At 42.1% G+C, this 21,312-nt stretch overlaps 1 protein-coding gene across 3 annotated transcripts in view; it reads left to right on the top strand.

The window, feature by feature from the left end:
* Nos (Nitric oxide synthase) overlaps positions 1 to 21,312 on the top strand; it is a 288,786-nt gene that overhangs the window by 115,065 nt on the left and 152,409 nt on the right. For all 3 annotated transcript variants that reach the window (XM_065220708.1, XM_065220709.1, XM_065220707.1), the window contains exons 2-3: positions 4,316 to 4,829; positions 9,912 to 10,497. In XM_065220708.1, coding sequence (XP_065076780.1) covers positions 4,684 to 4,829; positions 9,912 to 10,497 — 732 coding nt within the window. In that variant the 5' untranslated portion in view covers positions 4,316 to 4,683. The remainder of the gene's footprint in view (positions 1 to 4,315; positions 4,830 to 9,911; positions 10,498 to 21,312) is intronic.

The raw sequence follows: 21,312 nt of genomic DNA, 5'->3' as shown, positions 1-21,312 counted from the left end.
ATTATTTATGTGCGTCAATGTTTTAGTAGTTGGTATTCATAAGCATTACTATAACCACCGGATTTATTTGACGATAGTGACAATTAAGGAAATGATTCAACCTATTTCTAAATGCTTTAACTTAAGAGATAGTTTAATCTTTAAAGCATTACTGCTTCTGTAATTTAAAAAGTTTAACGAATAAACTGACAGGTTTTCTTAATAGTAGAGATACTTGTAACGGTTGACAAAAAGTGAAATTAAAAAAATATCATCGAATATCATGTCTTTAGTTTTTTGGTATATGTTAAAGGATGACATGAGCTTACAAATGATACAAAGTCCAGCTGCTCTTAGCTGCCCTTATGAGAATCCCACCCACCTAAAATACAGGCAAAATATCATGTTCTTCGAGAATATTTCATAAAAGCCACTATAAATTCCACATATAGTTCAATGGAAATTCGCACCTAGTTTGTTTCCGTTGGAATAAATGCAGAAACCAGAGCAAACATATGAAAATATATAAAAAAAGTTATTAAATAAGAATTTTGGCTTCATATTTTTTAATATACCCTATATCTCCGAAACTAAAGGCTATTCAAGTTTTATGTCTTGTGCAACTTCCCTTCATTTTAATAGATAAAAAACTTTGTTGAAAACCCCATGCGTCTAGGATGCTTTATTCAAAAGTTAGATTTTCGCGCTATCTCTACGACCAAGTTGCGAACTAATTAAGTTATTCAAAAGAAGCGCTTAACTAATACAAACAACTTTACTGAAAACAGTATTCTGATTGGATGCTTCGTTCAAAAGTTATTAATTTTTTCCGAGAAAATCACTGATCTGCCTCAGTGTGCTCCGGTGGTGGCCCGTGTACATTGGGTACGGGTCCCTCTTTCGATGCGCTACTTTGCTTGGAATCAGTGACCAAAGCTACACCGCTTTACAGTACTTATCTGGGTAGCTTACCCATAGGTACAAACAACCCAGGTAAATCATAATAAAAATAATGCTACAATTCCCACTTTCAACCGTCGTACCAAAAACCTTCTTTGCTTTCAGCAGTCATTTGATCCAGTTCAGCCATGGAGGTCAGCAGACGAGACTCGTTGAATCCACACTTTGTGCAACGCCTGACACGGATCCAAACGGCGCGGGTGTGTCGTTTCTGTTTGTGCAACAACAACCGATTGATTAGCATCGTGGACAACGATCGAATTCAGATGCTCATCTCGGAATGCTACCACGGCTGCCTGGGTACACTGAAAGGAAATGCTTCACGATTCGTTTGCTCAAATTGCTTCCAAAGGTTGGAGCAGAGCTACGAGTTTCTTCTACTGGCCAGCCGGGTCCAAGCGTTGGTGGATACGTACACCTTCCACGATGGACTGTGGCCACGTCAGTCACTGCTGGATGATTCGGCTGTCCCCACAGGTGAGAAGCGAGTTGCTTCCCCGGACGAGGATGGCGAGGAATTAGTGGTACGCAGTAAGAGGGTACGTTTTGAAGAATCACCGGAGGACGAAGAGCAGCCAGAGTTAGGTGAATCGTCGAGCTTGGCAAGTGATCGTTGCGATACGCCTGCTAACTTAGAGAACGTTAGCGACCATGACCTGGAGCGAAGTGAATTATCGTTGGAGAGGACGCTGTCTGGAGAAATCAGTGGATCGGAGCTGTTTCAAGTATGTGGATCGTCGTCTAGCAGTAGTGCTTGCTTTCAATTGGATTCGCCACAAAATGAAGAATTGGCGAGAAATAAAACGACTTCTGCTGCTGCTGTTGATTCAAAGATTGGCGAATTAAGTAACTTGTGCCTGCAGATTCAAGCCTTTGGAGTTGGACGCGGTGCTGATCGGAACAGTGACAAGGAATCGTTTGTAAAATCGAAAGGAGATTCAATAAATAGTCGGTCCAATAGCTATCGGAGGGAAGATGGTTAACAAGGAAATAATGACAATAATTTTACGAAAATGGCTTTGAAATTATAAATTGAATCGAATAACTGTTTGAAATACACATCTTTGTTTGCACTAGAATAACGTTAATAAATGAATATGTTTATACTAAAATTGTGTTTAATCCTATCTCCTTTTCATGGTTCCACATAAATGTCTTTTTAAATTTTTAACCGAGTCGAGTTACTACAGAATAAATCGTTTATTTTAATACAACACTCCCTTGGATAATTAATCCATTAAATAATGTTCTATTAATGATTCATAAATACCGGAATCGCAAAAGCAACTGTAAACAAACGGGATTAATTTTTCGAACCCGGAGTTCACATGACATTGATCCTTCAGTGACATAATTTTACGCTTCCCCAAAGTGAGTTAATAAAAGCCGTCGATAACGGTGATGACAATGATAATGACATTCCTCTAACGACCCGGTGGACATTATTAACATAATTATTAACTGTTCCGCTCGGTTGCGGTCCGTTCGTTGACGCGCGAGTCAATATCAATAATTAAATTAATTCCATCGCGGCTTTATACCCATCATCAAGTGATTTTACAGGCGATTAAATTTCAGATAATCTGAGGAGCTTCGCGAATCAAAACAGCTATATTTGTTTGATTTTTTTTTGCCCAGATCGACATATCAAGCAAACGTTAAGTAGCTAGTTTGAGTTTAGAATAGGGGCTGCCCATAAGCTACGTAGATCATGTCTGTTGTGCTGGTATTATGCTGGTAACCAGCTACGAAAACCGATTATTATTATCCTACCAGTAGTGCTTTATTTTCAATTATTAATTCACAATTCATTTCCACACACAGCCTATTATAATCTTACCCGGTGTACCGCTGCCAAGTGATCATGCAGTAGTTCAACCTTTTCAAACATGCTCTTGCACAGCCCACAGCAGAAATGCACGGTTTGCAGTCCCCCATCAGAATCGATGGCATGCACTGTTCGAACGAAACGCCTGGCAACATTTTCCGATGGTTCTCCCATCTCGATTCCACTATCGTCTCTTCCGGATTCATTACCGGTGTCGAAAAGATTCCCATTCCTCTGACGTTGGTCTTCTGGATGATTGAATGCGTGAATCGGAAGTGGTTGCTCATAGTTATCTGCTGCTGGCGTTGCATTCGGTAGCTGTGCAACAAAAACTTCGTAGCTACTAGGAACCGGTTCATCTACGGGGTGGTACTGCAGATCCATTCCGGCAATATCCTCCGCAACTTGATTGATCTGCTCTTCTTCGCTGCTGGTCGATTGATCCATGCACTGTTGTAACGGGCTTTTTGAACGCTTCCGTTTGAAGCCTTCCATGGCGTATGTAGATTGAGTTCTTCTCGGTGAAATGTGTAATTGCCTCTGAAGTAGCATCCATAACGATTTAGTAGGTATGAACGGAGAATGCAAATATGTACAATTTCTACCTATTCTTGGTACCGATCAGAATCGGAGCATTAGGTATGATCTTAAAGTATCATATAAGCTGGTTGTTGAGCTACTTCAAGCAACATAGCAACCGTCTACTCGACAGTTACCGATCACAATGAAATCCAGCATGGCCTGCTTTGCCAACGGCGCAATCCGTGTCGAAAACATCAATAATTTTGCTGGGTGCTGCATTTGTCTCCAAACGGATAGCGTTGTCAATATCTCAGACAGTCGCCGTATTCAGGAAGTCCTCACCAACGACTTCCCCCAGTACATCATGCTGGAAAGTACATCCTTTCTGTGCACTCAGTGTTGCCTGATGTTGCAAATGTGCTGCAACATCGACGATTGGAATCGTTCCTTGGATCTGTTCGACGCATACTACCGATCGCAGTACGCTGCCATGCCGGAGGATTACGTCTCTTCGTATACCGGTCGAAAACGTAAACGAATGCAGGAGCTTTCCAAGCTTCAGGTTGTCAAACGGCGACTGTTTGAGGAGGATGCGGAACCAATAGATAGTCGAACGGAGTCCAATTGTTCAGCTGAAGCAGAAAGATCGTTTACCTCTTCACACGATTCGGAAAGCAGCAGTGTGATTGTGGATGGCGAAGTAGAGTTACCGGAGAACGATGGAGAGCTTCCTGATTACTATGTGGATTATAGTTGCTGAACGTCGTAACATTATATGTTTGGCGCCTGCGAAAGTTCCTTTCTTGTTTCTAATATTTTAAGGGTGAAATAAAGGTAGTTTTGAGTTGAACAATATAATTCGAACGACTTTTACTTTGAAAAACCGGCTTGTTGATTCTGCAAACAATACTGGATCCATGAAACATAACAACGAATAATTACAGCCCACTGCAAATTAATCAACAAGCAACTCTTTTTTTTTAATTTCACACCAAGTTTCTTTTTCCTTTATGTATCCCATTTCAGAATTGACGCAGGAGTCGTCCAACTGAACGGACCTGCTGCCTGACCCCCTAAATGACGCCCGCTCCCAGTGTGGCAGTGTGTCACATCATCACCAGGCCCTCCGTTATCCTTCGTTGTCACATCATACCGCCGTCCTAGGTCCGAAATCAATCGCCTATCGGCAGCCAATTGAAAGTGTCACCGGTAGTAATTAAAAGTGATTGAAGAGTTCGATCGGTTGGTGTGTGTGTGTGTGTGTGTTCGGGTGAATGGGTGTTCCCATGTGGAAGTGCAGTGCAAGTCGATAGACAGCAATCAGGAAAATTAAAGATCTAGGGTGGTGTGGAGGAAGGCGCTGAAGCGTTGAAGTAGTGTGAAGGTGCTATAAAATGATGTCACAGCACTTGAACTCGATGCTGGAGCATCTGAAAATGGGCTCGCTGATTAACAAGGGCAGGAGCAATGCCGCCAATGGAGGCGTCACATCGAATCACAACGGCAACGGGTTCAACAACAATAACAACGCAAGCTTAGGGTAAGAACGTTGAACACATAGATTGCTATTAAAGCAAGACAAGGGGTGTGAACAGGATTGTTTCATTAATAGGGGGATACACCGTCAGCAGCCACCACTCAAAACTGTCAGTTTTTGAGCTATTATACAGTGGTCCAGGAAGCTGTAATAAGGTGGAATAAATTGTTTGTGCCTAAACCATTGGTTTAAGGTAAATCTTTCGATGTTCAAGACATTAGGGTGGCCCTTACGGTTGATGCGTGCTTTAAAAAAAACTTTTTATTTATTCGAGATAGACCAGCATAATGTTGCACAAAGTTGTAGAATAAGTTGATTGAAACATTTTTGTTGAAAGAATCATTTTTATATCAAGAATCTTAGAAAAAAAAACTTAATTTCTTAGATTTACCTTTAAGGATACCTTTTTTCCAATAATTTAAAAAATCCTTAAAGATCCAGAACATTTTTTTCCGTTAAGCTTCCCCTTAAGGTGATTTCTTGAAGAGTCGAAAAATGGCTGTCGTAATGGCTGATATGCCCTATCACCCCAAGTTTTCCAGAGCACAACTCTCGTACAATGCTAGGGTATCACTTATGAAACTAGAACTCCTTTTTTGCTGCACTGCTGGTGTTCCAGTTTCATTGTTGTATGTTTTGTAAGAGCCTAAATTTGTGCTCCTGGATGTTCTTAATCGAATCCCAATCTAATATTTATTTAACTTCAATCCTATCCCAATCCAATCCCAATTGGAATATTATTTCAATCACAACTTAATCGCCCAATCCAATCCAGTAACCAATTGCCATATAATTTCCAATCCAATCATAATTAAATTTCAGTCCAATCTCAATTCAATCCTTTCTCAATTCCAATCTAATTGCCATCCTATTGTAATCCAATTCCAATTCAATTCAAATCCTATCCCAATTCAATGCCAATCCAATCCCAATACAATCTCAATCCAATTCTAATCCAATTCCCATTCTATCCCAATACAATCCAATCTCAATCCAATCCTAATCCAATCCCAATCCAAGCCCAATCCAATCTTTACACAATTCTAATTAAGTCACAATCCAGTCACAATCCATTCCCAATCCAATCCCAATCCAACATCAATCCAATTTCAATACAAACTCTCAATCCAATATCAATCAAATCTCAATCTCAATACAATTTCATTCAATCCCAATCCAATCCAAATCAAATCCCAATCCAATCCCAATCCAATCCCAATCCAATCCCGATCCAATCCCAATCTAATCCAAATCCAATCCCAATCTAATTCCAAATCAATCCCAATCCAATTCCATCCAATTCCAATCAAGTCACAATTAATTCCCATACCAATTCCACTCCTATCTCAATCCTATATCAATTAAATCCTATCTCAATACAATCACATTCCAACTTCAATGCAATACCAATCCAATACCAATCCAATCTTAACCCAATCCTAATCCAATATCAGTTCAATCCTAGCTCAATAAAATTACAATTCAACTCCAATGCAATACCAAACGAATCTCAATCAAATCCCAATTCAATCTAAATTCAACCTCAATCCAACCTCAATTCAATCCTTTTTCAATTTGAATCTAATTGCCATCCAATTCTTATCCAATTCCAATTCAATTCAAATCCAATCCCATTCCAATGCCACTCCAATCTCAATCCAATCGCAATCCAATCCCAATCCAATCACAATCACAATCCAATCTCAATCCAATCTCAATCCAGTGCCAATTCAATTCCAATACATTAATAATCCAATATCAATCCAATCTCAATACAATCCTTATCCAATTCCAATTAAGTCATAATCCAGATACATTTGATTCCCAATCCGATCCCAAATCAATCCAATCCCAAACTCAATCCAATCCCAATCCAATCCAATCTCAATCCAAATCTTTACCCAATTCCATTCAAGACACAATGTAGTCACAATCGATTTTCAATCCAATCCCAAACCAATCCCAATCCAATCCAATTTCAATTTAATCCATCCAAATCAAACCCCAATAAAATCCCAATCCAATCGCAATCCAATCCTAAGGTCAATCCAATCCCAAACTCAGTCCAATCCCAAGCTCAATCCAATCCCAATCCAATCTCAATCCAATACTAATCCAATCCTAATCAAATTCCAATACAATCCCAATCCAATCCCGATCCAATCCCAGTATAATTCAAATTCAATCCCAATCCAATCCCCATCAAATTGCAATCAATGCACAATTAATTCCCAATACAATTACAATTCTATCTCAATCCAATATCAATTCAATCCTATCTCAATACAATCACAATCCAACTCCAATGAAATACCAAACAAATCTCAACCCGAGCTCAATCCAATCCTAATCCAATCCCAATCCAATCTCAATCCAACCTCAATTCAATCCTTTTTTTAATTCGAATCCAATTGCCACCCAATTCTAATCCAATTCCAATTCAAATCAAATCCACTCCCATTCAAATGCCCCTCCAATCCCAATTCAATCGCAATCCAATCCCAATCCAATCACAATCCAATCACAATCCAATCCCAATCCAATCTCAATCCAAATCTTCACCCAATTCCATTCAAGACACAATGTAGTCACAATCGATTTTCAATCCAATTCCATACCAATCCCAATCCAATTTCAATTTAATCCATCCAAATCAAACCCCAATAAAATCCCAATCCAATCTCAATCCAATCCTAAGGTCAATCCAATCCCAAACTCAATCTAATCCCAAGTTCAATCCAATCCCAATCCAATCTCAATCCAATACTAATCAAATCCTAGTCCAATCCCAATCCAATTTTAATCCAATCCCAATCCAATCTCAATACAATATCATTTTAATCCAATTCAAATCCCAATGCAATCTCCATAAAATTCCCATCCAATCTCAATCAAGTCACAAATAATTCAGAATCCAATTCCAATCATATCTCAACCCAATATCAATACAATCGCATTCCAACTCCAATGCAATATCAATCCAATTCCAATACAATCCCAATCTATCTAATCAATATCAATCCAATATCAATTCAATCCTATCTCAATACAATTACAATCCAACTCCAATGCAATACCAAACAAATCTCAACCCGATCCCAATCCAATCCTAATCCAATCTCAATCCAATCTCAATCCAATCTCAATCCAATCTCAATCCAACCTCAATTCAATCCTTTTTTAATTCGAATCCAATTGCTACCCAATTCTAATCCAATTCCAATTCAATTCAAATCCACTCCCATTCCAATGCTACTCCAATCCCATTTCAATCGCAATCCAATCCCAATCCAATCACAATCCAATCCCAATCCAATCCCAATCCAATCCCAATCCAATCCCAATCCAATCTCAATCCACTGCCAATTCAATCTCAATGCATTACCAATCCAATATCAATCCAATCTCAATCCAATCTCAATCCAATCTCAATCCAATCTCAATCCAATTCAATCTAAATCCAATCCCAATCCAATCCCAATCCAATCTCAATCCAAATCCTTACTCAATTCCATTCAAGTCACAATGTAGTCACAATCGATTCTAAATTCAATCCCAAACCAATCCCAATCCAATCTAATTTAAATTTAATCCAATCCAAATCAAACCCCAATAAAATCCCAATCCAATCTCAATCCAATCTCAATCCAATCTCAAACTAAAACCAATCCCAATTCAGTCTAAATACAATCCTAATCTAATCCCAATACAATCCCAATCCAATCCCGATCCAATCCCAATCAAATCCCAGTATAATTCCAATTCAATCCCAATCCAATCCCAATCCAATCCCAATCAAGTCACAATTAATTCCCAATACCATTACAATTCTATCTCAATCCAATATCAATTCAATCCTATCTCAATACAATCACAATCCAACTGTAATACCATTCCAATCCCAATCGAATCTTAATCCAATCCTAATCTAATCTTAATCCAATTCTTATCCAATCTCAATACAATATCAATTTAATCCAATTAAAATTCAATTGGGTTCTTTAAGGGTATTGAGGTAAATGCATATTCGTAATCTGCATTAAAAATGGAACCCAAACCCAAAATTTCATCAATTTTGGTGCACTGGAACTATTTTAAATAAGTACGATTACATTTGCAAAAATCACCTTATTAGCACCCCTCGGTGTCACTTTGTATGTGAGCGAGCTGTCAGTTTGTCAGTTTAGTGTCAAACAGTGAAGTTATTATTTTGCTTTAAATCTTAATTTAAAAATCGAAATGAAATTGTGTGAGTTCGAAAAAAATATCGCTGTGCTTAGGAAACGAAGCTCTTTCAGATGATGTATAAAAACCGATATATTTTTCAAAATTAAAGAACCCAATTCTCATCCAATCTCAATCAAGTCACAAATAATTCCCAATCCAATTTCAATCATATCTCAACCCAATATCAATGCAATCGCAAACCAACTCCAATGCAATACCAATCCAATCCCAACACAATCCCAATCCAATCTTAATGCTATTTTTATCCAATATCATTCCAATATCAATTTAATTCTATCTCAAAACAATTACAATCCAACTCAAATGCAATACCAATCCAATCCCAATCAAATCTTAATCCAATCTTAATCCAATCTTAATGCCCATTCTCCTATTCAAATCCCAATCCACTCAGATCGAACTCCAATCCCTGTCAAATCTAATACTATACTTTGCATCTAATCCTACACAAACCCTATAGAATCCTGATCAAATTCTTTTCCAAATTTAGTGCAATCCGCATTCTGGTTTAACTCTAATCCATTGCATTACAATTTGATCCTACCTGCATAATAAAGTGACTGCTATTTTTGACCTGTGATCAACAAACAATAAAAGAAAACAACATCGTTGGCTGTCGAAAATTCTACAAACACATTCTGGGCTGTTCATAAACCACGTTGACAATTTAGGGAATAGGGTCTGCGCCGAGGGAGGGGGTCTAAAACCTATCAAAATCTGTCTACGTAGTTTATGAACAGCCAGTACCCAATTCAGGGAGATGTTACAATCCCCTGCACACGCCCTTGGTCCGGGACAATTTCATCAATCCTAAAAGCTACTTTTCTCCCCTCGCAGCAATAACAACAACAACAACAACAGCGTGACGGGCGTACAATCGCCGGAAAACAACGGTTCGGTCGCCAGCGATGGGGCGACGACATTGTTCCACGAGCACCGTGCGGAAGCGGTCAAGACGATGATGGGCTCGAAAGTTGCCCCCTCCAACGATCAAGTGGCCAATAATCAGCAGAATAAATCTAATAACACGACAGCCAACCTTCTGTCGTCGTCTGACGCAGGACACGCTCCCGTATCGAGTGGCAAGTACGATCCGGCGCGCAAACGATGCAGCATCTCGGTGCACAGTCAGCACAATCATCAACACTCTGGGGCTGGTGTGAACAGTTCAAATGGTGATGCCATCAGACCCGGCAGTGGCGTTGGCGGAGGTGGTGGTGGGGGGCTACGTGAACTATCGCCCCAATCGCTGAGAATACACCGGAAGTCCTCGCATGACATTCGCATCCTGGGGGCAGACGGGGAAATGCTGCTGCACGAGGCAGGCGGCGGCAAGATGCCAACCGTAGTGAAGCCGATCAAACTGAAGAGCATCTGCACCAAGGCTGAGTCGTACGACACGCTGCACGGGCGGGCCACTGATGTAAGTACAATATGATGTGATGGGTGTTGTGAAGTGACTTTTGATAAATATCCCGGAATAGGGTTGGTTACCTTGCAGTTTGTGATTTTTTTTTTAGCGGGAAGGCTTTTTTTGCTTAGGTTTGCCGATCAACGAGCCTATATCCGGCTCTTGTGGATGGTTGCAACATGCTTTTCCGAGGGCTTTGTGAGTACGAGGAATAGTCGATTTGCATATCCGTAGTCCCTTACGGACGCAGAATCCCAGTCATAAAACCTGAACGCTGATGGTTCATGTTATCATTATGGAATATGGAAGGTTAGATCTTACTATACGGATAGTTCCGTTACTGCATCGGTGTTGCACCGACTAGGGGGGCAAAGGGTGATTGTGATAAATTTTCAACTCACTGGTTTGGTAGCTGGGATTTGGGATTACTTTACCGTTCAGTGAGTTTGATGGACTCGGTGCTATTAGGTTTATTGCGGTGATTTTCGGGGAGTGGATTTGAAAATTTTGGATTTGAATTGACGAGGATAGTGAACGTCAATTGGAGAACTGGTTTGCCCAGCTGAGGCATATTTGGTTATTGCAACAATGTGGAAACACTGAATACTTTAAATTGATCCGTTGCAGGAAGTGGGAGGTAGTTAGTAGAAATTTAGCTTTAATTTGATTGATACTGAACAAAAATTCTGCAACTCGCAAGTATCGTAGAATACTGCAAAATTTCAGACCTTAAAAATGATCAATGTCCCAAAGTTTATTTTTTTTGAGTATAAAATGTTAAATTTTGTTTAAAGTATCAGTATTCTAAATAGTTAGATGTCTCAAACATTTGATTTATTTTAAGTAAAAAATGATTGATAAAACGTTACTTTTGAATCTGGAAACTTTTCATGATCCAGAATTATTGGGATATTGATATATGATCTTACATTTTCAATTCTGTTGAAGATTTGAGAGCACTTAGAAAATGCTGATGAATTTCCAAGAGAATCTTCAGCAGAATTCTGAGGAAAATTGCATGGTAATAAAAAGAGAATTATTAGAAATTCTAAGTGATTGCAGAACGATTTACAAGATACAGTTTGCTATTTCTCTTTACTCTTCGCCGATGGCAGACACGAAGCTATTGCTGCCAGTAGTGATTGTACACACTTAGAAATACTTAATCTTAATTTTCATAAACATTGTTTCGATTTTGAACAAAAAAGTGCTTTAAATTTATTGAAAGTGACGCCGGTTCTTTTCTACTTAACAGCGCAGCAGCGAGTTCAAGCCCTTTGGGTTGTGAATGATGTCGCGGAAAGGGCCGTAAAGCTTGTTTCCGACCTCAACAACTCGGTAACCAAGAATCCCAAACAACATGAATACCTACTGCAAGTTGTGGAGTACCACCGAAAAATGAAGCCGATGAAATATTGAGCAGCAGCACATCGCCTGATAAAGTTTGAATAAATTGTGCGCCAAATCAAATACACCCTTGTGAAAAATCACGCTTGTTTCCAAATGACCCCCGTGAAACATAATTTTTGTACTTTACCGCAAACCTTTGTAAAGTTTCATCAAAATCGAATGATATCGGCTTTCCTCCATGCCGAGTGAACCCCCATACAACGTGACTGCCTCGCGCAGACAGCAGCAGGCGGCAGCTGGCAGTGCTGCTAGAAAAAAAGAATAATGATCAGTTCGTTTGGTTAGCAACCATAATGGCTAAATAACTTTTGACGTAGGACTACGTCTTTGATTTCTATATGGGGGTACACTTTGTGAAAACCGAAAATGGAACATGTAACAAATTAAGAAAGATTTTGAACGTTTATAACTCAGCTGCCCCTGGTCCAATTTCAATAATTTTATCACCAATCGTTCAGAAATATAGCTACGCATTGATAACAATGCTTCCGAATGTTGATTTTCAACAAGAAACTATTGAAAAACTGGTAAATGTCCAGCATTGTCCAAAAGCGTCGAATTAACTAACAAATCCACCAATTACCTACATGCATATGCTGCTTCCCCAGCACAGTCGTCAGAGAGTAGTAAGTAGACGAAACAAGTCGAATTGGCATTCGCCTTCGATCCTCGGGCGCGTGCGAATAGGGAGGATGGAATTGCGTAATATTTTGCACACTCATCGCCATATTCGGAACCTAACGCAAATTCTTCGAGATAACTACCATCCGTCGTCTGGCTCGCCGTGGCGGTGTCTGACGTATCTCCGGTTTGATTTAGGAGGTGTGCTGAAAAATGAGATCCGTGATGCTGTCACCTACACTAAACACGCCAAGCGTAAGCGGCCATGGATGTCATCTACGTTTTTGAAGTGACATAGACGCACTCTGTTTGGTTTCGGAGGTTAAATCATCACCAACATTGGAAACAAAACGGCTCTTTTCAGGGCCACCAAGCTTTTTACAGTAAAGAGTAGGAATAGAATTCATCTGCCTGTTTGTCCATATTCAGAACCACCGACCACACAAAATGCTCATGTAATCAAACTGGAAGCAGGGATACAAATTATTTTGATCAACCTTGATCAACTTTGAATCGCCACGGCCGGATATTTTCGATGGAAGAAGCAACAATCTAGCATCTAATTCGACGAAGACGGCAGGAAACATTTCTGGATCAACAATAGAATAGGGCCCATCAGCATTTGTAAAGAAACCGTTCCAAAGCCTCACAAATCGAAGACCGCTCACACAAACCAACACCAACATCTTGTAGGTAGAAGTTTTCCCCTATCCAATGATGGTGTTGGTTTGTGTGGGTGGCCTTCGCTTTGTGAGTAAAGGGCTTTGAAACGGTTTATTTACAAATGCTGATGGGCTCTTTTCTATTGTTGATCCAGATTTGTGAAGCCGAGTTATTTACGAAAGAGAGTGTCGATGAAGAGAATCGATCAATGTAGATAGGACCTATTGAAACCTATTGAGGCAGCTCCCAGAGATGTTATGCCTTAGAACATGCCGGTGGCGCCGACTGAGATTGGACCCAGGCCTGCTGGGGTGAGAGGTAATCACGCTAACCACCGGCGCTGATATCTATCACGGCGAATGAGAACGACCCAAATTTGAGTTTAGTTATCTCAGAAATAAGAAATAAAGTGCAGGAACTCAGCGATGAGTAAATTTGCCTCATGTTTTCCCAGGTTTTTCCAGGATTTTCCAGGGAAAAATTCCTGAATTTGAGAAAAGTAAAGATTGGTTTCACTCAGTCTATTGGTACTACTCCGAGACTGAATAAAATTTTCGTCAATTTCCTGATTTTCTGGCAGATCTTTTAGGTTTTCCATAGGAAACAATGAGACAAATTTACTCATCGCTGAGTTCCTACACTTTTGACGATTATGAGTGAACTAATCTCAAATTTGGGTTGTTCTCATTCGCCGTGTACGCAAAAAGAAAATAGCCAGTGTCGCTACTTGATAGCAAACTACTCATAATGGGAGGAGTCTTTGTAGCTTTTATACCACTTCGTTGCACATCATTCTGCTTTAACCTAAAAAGATATAAAGCAGCGCTGCTGTCTGGTATCAGCTCATTCGCTGCCAGACTGTTGAGCAGTTCAGTCGATTTGAATTCTCTCTAGTTTCGTTCGTTCGTTCGCAAGTCGCTGACCCAGCCATGGGTAAGAAATCGCGCGGTAACGCGAGTGCCGGCTTACCGGGAAAACAGACTCTCCCAGGAGACGGCGCGACCACCGAGCCAGCTCAGAAGAAGCAGAAGAAAACCCCATTGCCCGTCCCGACAGGCGTTGCGGACCCGCAGCCGGGGCCTCCCGGAACTAAACGACCCAGACCTGAAGACATCAGCGCCACCGCATCGGCAGCAAAAAAGCTGCTGAGCAACAATCCGTTCTCCGCCCTGCAGAACGGAGCCCAGCCGCAGTCGGACCCTGAGACGGTGCCTAAAAAAGTTAAGTTGCCACCCTTCTATGTGAAGGGCTTCCCTCCCGGGCTATGGGAGCAGCTGGATTTCTACATTAAGCAGGGCCTTCGCTGCACCATTCAACGGTGCACGGAAGGCTACAAACTGATGGTCTCGGCCGAAAATCACTACAACGCAGTCCAGACCCTCTTGGACAGGATGAAGCTGGAGTACTTCTCCCACGACGTCGAGGCCACCAAGCCGCTGAAAGTGGTGCTGCGCGGGCTCCACGACATGGACACCACCACCTTAATGGACGAGATTAAGGCGAACGGCCTCAAGCCGGTAGAAATCCACAAGATGACCCGCAGCAAGACCATCAAGTATCGTGACCAGCTCTACTTGGTCCATCTGCAGAAGAACTCCACAACCGTGAAGGATCTCCATACGACACGCACACTGTTCCACATCGTAGTGAAGTGGGAGCGGTATAAGCCAACCCACCGTGGCGTCACTCAGTGCTCGAACTGCCTATTGTTCGGGCACGGCACCAGGAACTGCCGCATGGCCAGCCGCTGCATCAAATGCGGCAAAAACCACAAGATCGACGACTGCGACAGCATCGAGGAAGCCGCTCCCACATGCGCCAACTGCGGTGCTGCCCACAAGGCCACGAGTAAGGCCTGTCCGAAGCGGGCCGAATACGCCGAGATCCGGAAGAAGGCCTCGTCCAACAACCAGCCCGGTCGCAAGAAGGTCCCGGAAAACAACGCGCAGAACTTTCCTCCGTTATCACCGGTCCAACCACGGCCAATTCCAGTGTTGGCGCCGCTCCCGCTCAACCAACAGTTGGCTGCTGCCCAGTCGGCTGCCGCTGCAGTACCCAGTCAAGCCTCCGGCCCATCGACGGATCCCCCTGCTCCGGGATTGGCCGGTACAACCGGTGAAGACGATTCTCCGCTGTCAACGGATGAGATCGTCACACTGTTGGCCCAGGCCATCATCATCAAGCGCACCTGCGCAACAAGAACACAACAGCTCCAAGCTATCATCTCCTTCGTCGCTAATTATGGACCGTGAACCCATAAAGATCGCCAACTGGAACGCTCGCTCCGTAGGGGCGAAAAACATTGAGCTTGCAGACTTCCTCCGCAAGCACGACATCGACGTGGGCCTTCTCACCGAGACCCACCTCAAGACCGGTGACAGCTTCTGGCTGCCCGACCACAGCATTGTCCGGCTTGATCGCACCAGCTCCAGGGGGGGCGGTGTCGCGGTCATCATCAAGAAAGGCATCAAGTACTGCACCCTACCCCACTACCGCACTTCCATCATCGAGGCCGTCGGCGTTGAGGTGGAAACATCGACCGGAAACGTCCGGTTCATCGTTGTCTACTGCCCCCGGCAATGTACCGTTAGCAATGGTACAGCACAGCAGTTCAAGAACGACCTTGCCATCATAACCCGCACCAATGCCCGCTTCGTAATCGGAGGGGACCTGAACGCCCGGCACGAGGCCTGGCGGAACTACCAGCAGAACCAAAACGGCCGCCTGCTATTCGACCATTCCCAGCATGGTCTCTATTCCGTCTGGTTTCCGGACGAACCAACCTTCACATCACCGGCGGGCAACCCATCGACGCTGGACCTGTTCTTGGCAAACACCAGATTAGCCAAGCCGGTTGCCGTCAACGACCTGAGTTCGGACCACCAACCGGTGCTGACCGAGCTGGGCTACAACGTGGCCCCTGCACCGTGCCAGCGGAAGGACTACCATCGAGTCAACTGGGTCCAGTTTCGACGCGTGGTCGACCGCCACATCGATGACAACCCACCACTCGACACAGTGGAGGACATCGACCGGGCTCTGGAGGGTCTCCATCAAGCCATATCCGTGGCTGACGAAGAGTGCGTTCGACGAGTTCCTGTGAGGGGTAAGTTTCAAGCAATTGATTCCCACACCAAACTTTTGATTCGGCTCAGAAATGTTCGTAGACGCCAGTTTCAGCGGACTGGGGATCTGCAGCGTAAATACGAAATGGTCGATCTGAATCGGCAGATCGCTTCCAGAATGGTCTCAATCCGGAACGAGAGTTTCGGGCGGCTCGTTCAGAACCTGGACGACCGTTCCAGACCATTCTGGAAGGTTGCCAAGGTGCTGAAGTCTCACCCCAAGCCCATTCCACCACTTAGAGTCAATGACGAACGGCTTATCACCAACGAAGAGAAGGCCAATGCAATTGGGGAGCACATTGCCCAATCGCATTTGCTTGGCTCTACAATCCCAAGTCCACTCGAGAACCAGGTTGTGCAGTGCGTCCAGACGTTAGATACCTCCCCTTGTGCCGTCCCTCCAGAAGAACGGATTACAGAGGAACAAATTTGCTCAGCGCTGAAATATAGTAAAAACATGAAGGCTCCCGGGTTTGACGGAATATTCAACCTAGCGTTGAAAAATCTCAGCCCGAGGGTCCACTCGCTGCTGGCTGCCATCCTCAACAGATGCTTGGAGCTGCACTACTTTCCAAGCATCTGGAAGGTGGCAAAAATCATCCCGATCCGCAAACCTGGGAAAGACCCTTCACTACCGTCAAGCTACAGACCGATTAGCCTGCTCTCAGCGCTGAGCAAGCTGTTCGAAAAATTGATCCTCAGCCGACTAAACAAGTTTGTGGAGGAACATGACATTCTTCTTCCGGAACAGTTCGGGTTCCGCAAGGGGCATTCCACCAATCATCAGCTAGTGCGGGTGATGAATAACATCCGAAGTAACAAAGCTGTATCCAAGTCCACAGCCATGGCCTTGTTAGACGTCGAAAAGGCGTTTGACAATGTCTGGCACGACGGATTTATATACAAGCTTTGTAACTCCAACTTTCCACCATACCTTGTGAAAATCACCCGTAACTATCTCCAGCAAAGGTCGTTCAGGGTGTCGTTGAATAGTTCCCTTTCGGGACAATTTCCGATCCCAGCAGGTGTTCCGCAAGGGAGTCTGCTGGGACCACTGCTTTACAGCATCTACACGTCGGACATCCCTCCTCTAGGAGACGGTTGCGTGTTCTTTCTGTTCGCAGATGACACCGCGATAGCCGTCAAGGGTAGGATGCCTCGTGAAATTACGAACAAGCTGCAACGATGCCTTGACACCTTTACTGATTATGCCACCTCGTGGAAAATCAAAATCAACGCCTCGAAAACCCAAGCGATCATGTTCCTTCACAGACAATCCCCAAAACTTAAACCGTCTCCCTCCTGTACCGTAATAATGGATGGTACAAGGGTCGAGTGGTCCACTGATGTTACTTATCTCGGGATGTTGTTCGATGAGAAGCTCCTGTTCCGCTCGCACATAGAGAAAACCCTAGTTAAGTGCTCCGCCTTGGTTAGGTGTTTGTATCCGCTCATTTGCCGCAGATCCCGCCTCTCAAGGCAAAACAAACTGGCTGTTTACAAACAGATCATAGCCCCCGCGATCTTATATGCCGCCCCGGTGTGGGAATCGTGCGCTCAGACCCACAGGAACAAAATCCAGGTTGCACAGAATAGAGTGTTGAGGATGATCCTAGATCGTCCATTCGACACAAGAATAGCAGACCTCCATCAAGAGGCAGAAATTCCCAAAGTAGATTCCAAAATTGATGATATGACAACTAAATTTATTCAAAAATGCAATCTTTCTGAACATGCTTTAATAAGCAATTTGTACATAGTAGGTTAAGTGTATATAGTAGAGTAGGTTAGTTTTAAGCTGTAAATAGTAGTATTAAGTAGTTTCTCTTCAAATTCTAAAAACAAAACAAACCAATCCCACCAAGGTGGTCGACCGTGTACTAAGTCTAGGACTAATCCTGTAAAACAAATTTTAAATTTTGCCCATACCTAAAGATGAAGAAAGCAATTAAATCACTTAGTAAAAATTTATATGGTAATCGTCCAAGTTAAACTAAAATAAAGATCATTTAAACAAAAAAAAAAAAAAACTGGTATCAGCTCATTTTCGCTTCGGACGGCGTGGTCAGCAATAGCAGCAGTAGGAAGGTGGCTAGTCCACTTTTCTATAACCAACAAGCAACACTTGACTGGTCGTGGCAAAGGAGGTGCCAATCGTCATCGCAAATTCTTCGTGATAACCACCATCCATCGTCTGGCTCGCCGTGGCAGTGTCTGACGTATCTCCGGTCTGATCTACGAGGTGTGCTGAAGGTGTTCGTAGAAAATGAGGTCCGTGATGCTGTCACCTACACTAAACACGCCAAGCGTAAGTGGCAATGGATGTCCTCTTCAATAAAACGGCCCTTTTCATGGCCATCAAGCTTACATCAGTAAAGAGTTGGAATAGAATTTATCTGTGCTTGTTTGTCCATATTCAGAACCGCAAGCCCCCAACGACCACACAAACTTGGAAGCAGGGGTGCAAGTGATTTTGATTGATTCTCGTAATCAACTTTTTTTTTTTAAAAGATCACTACAAATTTGGTACGCCTACAATTCAAAAACGGAACGAGTTGAGATAATAGATATTTGATCAATTAAAAGAACTTAATGCTCTTCACATTTATTCCGTCCACTAGCGGTCCTACGTCAAGCTTCCGTTCGTGCCCCTAGGCACAAACCCTTCTACTTTTTCCACAAGCGTCGGATCATTTTGCGGTCTTCTAAGAAAAGTTTCCTTGTAAAATTTCCTAGCGAAAAGTTGGGTTGGTTTATTTTTAGAGGATAATGGGTGACCACACCAGATTTTTATTTGAAAAGTAAGTTTTCCCATAGAAAATCCTATGTAAAATTAAAACCGCTGGCGCTAAAATATAGTTCCACCGACCGACCTGAAATTTAACACAGTTATTCTACGACCCAGAAGGACCCCGGAAATCATACTGGAACAAGAATTTTTTTTTTCATATATCCCTGTCCCAGCCTATTTTACACACTTAGAAATACTCAATCTTACACGTGACGGAATCCAACTTTGACATGAAGGATGAGACGTAAACAAACATGTCATGTAAAATTAAGTGCTCCGAGACTGAAAAGCAAGGTTGCAAAGACTCATTTCAGCTAAAACAATGTTTTTCTAAATTATGAAATAATTAGATGCCATGATCAAATTTTGAATTGGTAGGATACAAGAAGAGGTTGCAAAGAATGTGTTTGACATATTAAACCTGTTTATTTCACTTCATGAGAGTCACAATCAGCGATTTTTCACTAACTCACTCACTCACTCACTCACTCACTCAGCGATCAGCAAATCGCTGATTGTGACTCATAGAAAGCAAAATTTACAGGTTTTATGTTTCCAACGCATACTTTGTAACCTCTTTTTGTAAGTTACAAGTAAAACATGCCATCATACCATCTTTTGGTTTTATTATTCCGAAAAATATTATTTTAGCTGAAATGAGTCTTTGCAACCTTGCTGAAAAGTTCGAAAGTACGTTTGATTGAGCTGAATTTCGCGTCTATTATGACTCAATTTTATGTCACAATGCTTCCGTCGTATATGTCAGTCTCAGAGCACCTAAAATTTACATCTATTTTTCTAAGTGTGTAGTTTCAAGCCGCGTTCGGGTATAAAGCAAACATCATGAAACTCAAACTCACACACTAAGAAATAATTATTTTTACACTAGACGTAATCCATCTTTGACGTAAATTATGGTACGTAAACAGACATGTCATGTACAGTTAAGTGTTCCGAAACCTAACAATTTGCAACTCGACGAAAATTTGATTGAATTGATTTTCTCCTTTCTTTCAACTGATTCTTGTGTCATATGGGCCGCTTGGATTAGTCGGTCTCAGGGCACCGAAATTTACATGACTTTTTCGTACTGTGCACCACGGTTTGGTTAGAATTGTAACTGGCAAGCTTGGTTAGCTTGATATACGTAGCTATTTTTTGTCTACGAACATCAAGCCATTGGGGAGATTTAATTTATTGAAATTTTTCCAACACTGATAGTAGCTATCTCCCGCTATCAAAACGACGAGATTCTACACCATTACTGAACAGTGTTATTTTCACGAAATGCCTCCCGGGCTTACCGTGCCATCATTAAGCTTATTCACTGAGACTTTTATACTTTATCAGATACGAAGAAAATTACCTTCAATGTTGCTCAATTAAAGAAGCTCAGATCAATGGGAAAACTTTCTTCCCTTCACTCTTCCTTCCGCATTTTAGAGTTCGCAGTTCTTAATCGCTGTCTGTTTTTCCCGGTTTTTCCATTTTCTGCCTCGAGGTGCACATAGCAAAAAACAGCATTCTCTTACCGGTTAGAAGTGAAAAAAAGAGGAAGTACCGTGTTTGATAATCTATTTGAACAAACGGTGCCTTTTACGGTTAAAGCAACTGGTTGGTGAAACAAACAGTAGATGCAAAAAAATATCGAAAGGTGAATGTAAATTTGAATGAGGAATTTCTGCGAGTAGGTTAAGAGCCAATAGACTGAGATTGCGTAACTTGAAAATTGTTCTAGAATTACTCTGAAAACAAATCTTCTTTCTCAGAACGATTTATATGGTATTCGTGTTTTCTGTAGGCTACAGACAGTATGGCCAACCGGTGGAAACTAACGATTTTAAATTGGCTCACTACTTGACTAGCCTATTGGTCCCAAGCAAATCGATTAACGTACCCCATTCTAGTCGAAATTCTATTACTACACAATGTTCGTTTTGATTTGCTATGAAAGTTTGACAGATACAATGAGGGGTTAGTGGATTTTCCTATGTTTCGAGGGGTGACTCGATTAGCTTGAGACCGAAGATAGTACCAGAGCATCATTCTAGTCTTAGAGTTACCTCTATGGTATGGCAGTGAAGCATCCTAATTTTTTGGTACTGTCAATATTTACTCGTTCGATTTTAAATAATTGAATGTGTGCCCAAATTGATGAACCAAGCTATCAAATTTAACGACTGTTTTCATGGAAGTAACCGACAGTTTTTAATAGAA

This window comes from Ochlerotatus camptorhynchus, unplaced genomic scaffold (assembly GCF_037179485.1).
Source record: "Ochlerotatus camptorhynchus isolate MF236.1 unplaced genomic scaffold, CSIRO-AGI_Acam_v1.1 ptg000131l, whole genome shotgun sequence".
NCBI classification, from domain to species: Eukaryota; Metazoa; Arthropoda; class Insecta; order Diptera; family Culicidae; genus Ochlerotatus; species Ochlerotatus camptorhynchus.
This window is presented reverse-complemented; position numbering and strand designations above follow the sequence as displayed.